General features: G+C 48.2%; 2 protein-coding genes across 2 annotated transcripts; both read right to left on the reverse strand. All coding sequences in view use genetic code 11, as the record gives it.

The window, feature by feature from the left end:
* Nucleotides 1–1,287: 1,287 nt before the first annotated feature.
* On the reverse strand, nucleotides 1,288–1,599 carry EGR_10953 (Histone H4; the record flags this gene model as incomplete). The annotated part of the gene is made up of 1 exon (XM_024500202.1): nucleotides 1,288–1,599. The coding sequence occupies one exon, from the start codon at nucleotides 1,597–1,599 to the stop codon at nucleotides 1,288–1,290; it is 312 nt and encodes a 103-aa protein (XP_024345388.1).
* Nucleotides 1,600–4,236: 2,637 nt separating this feature from the next.
* Nucleotides 4,237–4,548, reverse strand: EGR_10954 (Histone H4; the record flags this gene model as incomplete). The annotated part of the gene is made up of 1 exon (XM_024500203.1): nucleotides 4,237–4,548. The coding sequence occupies one exon, from the start codon at nucleotides 4,546–4,548 to the stop codon at nucleotides 4,237–4,239; it is 312 nt and encodes a 103-aa protein (XP_024345389.1).
* Between the last annotated feature and the right edge of the window lie 1,480 nt (nucleotides 4,549–6,028).

Below are 6,028 nucleotides of genomic sequence, written 5' to 3' on the forward strand. Positions count from 1 at the left end.
TTTCGTTATAGTCATGTAATTACTTATACTGATGCATAAATGAGGAAAACAAAGACATGGTGTCATGTCGATGTGGGTGTATGGGGATGGACCGACGACTCACTGTCCGGCTTAAAGTTGCGTGTTGGTAGCCTGCCTCACTGCCTTGGGTGTAGGGGCTGCAGAGGTGCGCTGTGATGCTGTGGTGTCGTGCGGACTTCAGATTGGGGTTTGGGGGAGTGCAGTGCTCCCATTCCATATCTTGCATGGGTTTATACGTCGTATCCGCCGCCTCGCGGTAGAGTAGGTGGTCATGGTTCAAGGGGCTGCACACTGTTTTCCATCCATCTCTGTCTGTCACTGGGCAAGCTGTGCTTGGATCCTAAACAGAAGGTCTTAGTTAATTATTTAGTCACGAAGCCATGATGGAACCACCTTTCTTCGCGTCTCTCGGTTGGCACTCCTTAGTCTATAGGGGATGTCAGTGCCCAAATGTTGACCTGCGTGGCATTGGAACGATTGGAGTAGTGTTGAGTAGTTTAGAGTGGCATGGGTTGCCATAGCTTGGCTCATCATAACGCTTCTTATCGGAACATGACATAGCGCAGCGTAGGAAAGATCCGCTGCAGCACATGCAAACTCTGTCATAGGACAGCCGACGACTACTGTTCCACCGTTCAATCATGTGAGCAAACCCGAGAACCACAACAGTGTACAGCGTCATGCCTTTACTGCTTTCACCCACCTGCTGGTACCTTACCAGAACATCACACTTCGCCAGGCCCCAGTATCACCATCGGGAACGACAGCAATGCCAATCATGCCACCACCGATTCGACACAACAACAGATCGCTGCCAATTCACTCAGTCAATTGCCCTTTCTCCCTCCCATTGCTACCGCTCCCCCCACTCCTCACCGCCACGCGAACGTCGGCACGCCGACTTGACGCCTAACAGGCGCACAGACACGCGTAAGGGCGAAGACCCAAGTACGTCAAAAGCGTTTACCGATGCGAGAGCGGGTTGGCAGGGCCACATCAGAAGTCAGCTGACAAACGGCTAGCACCTACCCATCCACTCACCCACCCTCGCACCTGAAGCGCACACAGCCAGGCACCGGTGTGGTGTTAGCTCCTAACTCTCCCTCAACTACCCTACGCCGCCTCGTCTCCCTCGCTGGTGGAACAAGCAAAGACGAACACAATCTGTAATGTGGTGGTGAAAGTGGCCCTGAACAGGGCCGTTGGAGCGTTCATACAACATCCACACGATCTCGCCAACCGTCTGCCCACCGACTAGGACGCTATCTAGCCGCCAAAGCCGTAGAGGGTACGACCCTGGCGTTTAAGAGCATAGACCACGTCCATAGCAGTAACGGTCTTGCGCTTCGCGTGCTCAGTGTACGTGACAGCGTCGCGAATGACATTCTCCAGGAAAACCTTGAGCACGCCACGGGTCTCCTCGTAGATGAGCCCGGAGATGCGTTTCACGCCACCACGACGTGCCAGACGCCGGATGGCGGGCTTCGTGATACCCTGGATGTTATCACGCAACACCTTCCTGTGACGCTTGGCGCCTCCTTTTCCCAGACCCTTTCCACCTTTGCCACGACCAGACATTGTCTAACCAAAATGATCAAAAGCCCAAGCCAGAGGCTACGACGAGTAAGCAAGACGCACAACAGAAACCGCGCTCCGCTAACGAAGGGACACGTCCGCGGCTGCTGCTATTTGTACAATGTGTGTACCGACGCTGCCCTTGTGTTAGCCAATCAACACGTCACGTCGCTTTACTCCAACAATTTATTCTACGTCTTAATTTCATTATTTCTACACACATCAATTAATTTATGAACGGTTCCACTTTTAATAAGGTTTTATTTCAATTAATATTTTTGCCTTTAATGGGCATTACACGCATGCACACTAAAACTTGTTTATTTTGTGTATTATATAATAACAAATATAAGTGAATGAATAGACGATACAGGCAATTAATATAAAAGAATAGATGTATGATAAAAAATCAAAAGAAAACATAGCAAAAAGCTACTAATAAATATGCCAATGTTACACAAATCGATAAGGCTATCTGCTCAGCATATTTATTTGCCATCTACCTAAATGGCAGAGAGACTAATCAAAGTGGTGGTAGGCGCGTCGACCTGTGGGTGATTGGGTTAGTGTGCGACTGTGACTGGCAAAGCAGGAAATATTTTGGATGAAATGGTACAGCACCCTTCGTACAAATAATTTACGCGCAAGCCAGATGCTATTGTCAGTACGAGAAAGGCGGAGTGGTAGAGCAATAGCAGGGTAGGATAGCAATAGCGAACTAATGAATTGTGCGAAGTGGTCGGACTTCTCCGTAGCCAATAGGAAGTGTGCCTCAGTGGGACAAGTGGTGGTTATAGGTATGCCGAACATATATATTCAAGCCGAGTAATACGCTTTATCTTTCGTCATCAGGGAAGTCTCGCGATCCCACATTGGTGTTAAAGGAACGCGATTTCGATCCCAGAGAACATCTGTCCTGATTATTACTGCTTCGTGATAAAACTTAGCGGAGCGGAAGAAGTACCCATGCCACGGATGGGAGAATGCTGACCACAAACAGAAGTGCTGAATTTGATGTCTACCTTTGGCATCTACTCCAGTGCCGTGTTCTGTAGGAAAGGTATTAACAACCAAAGCGACAATAAGGGAGAATCATCTGGTAGTTTTGTTACAGGCTTCTCCCGCTGGGAGGCGGCCCTCGGGCTATTCCGGTAGCAAAAATACCTTCTCCGTGCCGAATGTTACATTCACTCCGAATACCATGTCTTCTTTCGTCTTGAGGGAAGTCCCAGGATGCTACATATGTGGTGATATGAGGCTTGAATGGGTAGCGGATGAATACACAGTAAAAAAGGATTTGCCGGTTGTATGGTCTTGAGGGAAAAAGTTTTCGCAACAGTTTTTGTGACTAATATGGCTACTATTCCTAATTAACTGCCTTTTGTTTCAAGATATTTGCATTTGCGATTATGCATCACAGTAGACAAATAAATAACCTACAAATGCCTTTCTTTTCCATATTTATTACACGGCTATAACGAAGGCCTGCCTCACTGCCTTGGGTGTAGGGGCTGCAGAGGTGCGCTGTGATGCTGTGGTGTCGTGCGGACTTCAGATTGGGGTTTGGGGGAGTGCAGTGCTCCCATTCCATATCTTGCATGGGTTTATACGTCGTATCCGCCGCCTCGCGGTAGAGTAGGTGGTCATGGTTCAAGGGGCTGCACACTGTTTTCCATCCATCTCTGTCTGTCACTGGGCAAGCTGTGCTTGGATCCTAAACAGAAGGTCTTAGTTAATTATTTAGTCACGAAGCCATGATGGAACCACCTTTCTTCGCGTCTCTCGGTTGGCACTCCTTAGTCTATAGGGGATGTCAGTGCCCAAATGTTGACCTGCGTGGCATTGGAACGATTGGAGTAGTGTTGAGTAGTTTAGAGTGGCATGGGTTGCCATAGCTTGGCTCATCATAACGCTTCTTATCGGAACATGACATAGCGCAGCGTAGGAAAGATCCGCTGCAGCACATGCAAACTCTGTCATAGGACAGCCGACGACTACTGTTCCACCGTTCAATCATGTGAGCAAACCCGAGAACCACAACAGTGTACAGCGTCATGCCTTTACTGCTTTCACCCACCTGCTGGTACCTTACCAGAACATCACACTTCGCCAGGCCCCAGTATCACCATCGGGAACGACAGCAATGCCAATCATGCCACCACCGATTCGACACAACAACAGATCGCTGCCAATTCACTCAGTCAATTGCCCTTTCTCCCTCCCATTGCTACCGCTCCCCCCACTCCTCACCGCCACGCGAACGTCGGCACGCCGACTTGACGCCTAACAGGCGCACAGACACGCGTAAGGGCGAAGACCCAAGTACGTCAAAAGCGTTTACCGATGCGAGAGCGGGTTGGCAGGGCCACATCAGAAGTCAGCTGACAAACGGCTAGCACCTACCCATCCACTCACCCACCCTCGCACCTGAAGCGCACACAGCCAGGCACCGGTGTGGTGTTAGCTCCTAACTCTCCCTCAACTACCCTACGCCGCCTCGTCTCCCTCGCTGGTGGAACAAGCAAAGACGAACACAATCTGTAATGTGGTGGTGAAAGTGGCCCTGAACAGGGCCGTTGGAGCGTTCATACAACATCCACACGATCTCGCCAACCGTCTGCCCACCGACTAGGACGCTATCTAGCCGCCAAAGCCGTAGAGGGTACGACCCTGGCGTTTAAGAGCATAGACCACGTCCATAGCAGTAACGGTCTTGCGCTTCGCGTGCTCAGTGTACGTGACAGCGTCGCGAATGACATTCTCCAGGAAAACCTTGAGCACGCCACGGGTCTCCTCGTAGATGAGCCCGGAGATGCGTTTCACGCCACCACGACGTGCCAGACGCCGGATGGCGGGCTTCGTGATACCCTGGATGTTATCACGCAACACCTTCCTGTGACGCTTGGCGCCTCCTTTTCCCAGACCCTTTCCACCTTTGCCACGACCAGACATTGTCTAACCAAAATGATCAAAAGCCCAAGCCAGAGGCTACGACGAGTAAGCAAGACGCACAACAGAAACCGCGCTCCGCTAACGAAGGGACACGTCCGCGGCTGCTGCTATTTGTACAATGTGTGTACCGACGCTGCCCTTGTGTTAGCCAATCAACACGTCACGTCGCTTTACTCCAACAATTTATTCTACGTCTTAATTTCATTATTTCTACACACATCAATTAATTTATGAACGGTTCCACTTTTAATAAGGTTTTATTTCAATTAATATTTTTGCCTTTAATGGGCATTACACGCATGCACACTAAAACTTGTTTATTTTGTGTATTATATAATAACAAATATAAGTGAATGAATAGACGATACAGGCAATTAATATAAAAGAATAGATGTATGATAAAAAATCAAAAGAAAACATAGCAAAAAGCTACTAATAAATATGCCAATGTTACACAAATCGATAAGGCTATCTGCTCAGCATATTTATTTGCCATCTACCTAAATGGCAGAGAGACTAATCAAAGTGGTGGTAGGCGCGTCGACCTGTGGGTGATTGGGTTAGTGTGCGACTGTGACTGGCAAAGCAGGAAATATTTTGGATGAAATGGTACAGCACCCTTCGTACAAATAATTTACGCGCAAGCCAGATGCTATTGTCAGTACGAGAAAGGCGGAGTGGTAGAGCAATAGCAGGGTAGGATAGCAATAGCGAACTAATGAATTGTGCGAAGTGGTCGGACTTCTCCGTAGCCAATAGGAAGTGTGCCTCAGTGGGACAAGTGGTGGTTATAGGTATGCCGAACATATATATTCAAGCCGAGTAATACGCTTTATCTTTCGTCATCAGGGAAGTCTCGCGATCCCACATTGGTGTTAAAGGAACGCGATTTCGATCCCAGAGAACATCTGTCCTGATTATTACTGCTTCGTGATAAAACTTAGCGGAGCGGAAGAAGTACCCATGCCACGGATGGGAGAATGCTGACCACAAACAGAAGTGCTGAATTTGATGTCTACCTTTGGCATCTACTCCAGTGCCGTGTTCTGTAGGAAAGGTATTAACAACCAAAGCGACAATAAGGGAGAATCATCTGGTAGTTTTGTTACAGGCTTCTCCCGCTGGGAGGCGGCCCTCGGGCTATTCCGGTAGCAAAAATACCTTCTCCGTGCCGAATGTTACATTCACTCCGAATACCATGTCTTCTTTCGTCTTGAGGGAAGTCCCAGGATGCTACATATGTGGTGATATGAGGCTTGAATGGGTAGCGGATGAATACACAGTAAAAAAGGATTTGCCGGTTGTATGGTCTTGAGGGAAAAAGTTTTCGCAACAGTTTTTGTGACTAATATGGCTACTATTCCTAATTAACTGCCTTTTGTTTCAAGATATTTGCATTTGCGATTATGCATCACAGTAGACAAATAAATAACCTACAAATGCCTTTCTTTTCCATATTTATTACACGGCTATAACGAAG

Source organism: Echinococcus granulosus (assembly GCF_000524195.1).
Source record: "Echinococcus granulosus chromosome Unknown EG_S00310, whole genome shotgun sequence".
Classification (NCBI taxonomy): Eukaryota; Metazoa; Platyhelminthes; class Cestoda; order Cyclophyllidea; family Taeniidae; genus Echinococcus; species Echinococcus granulosus.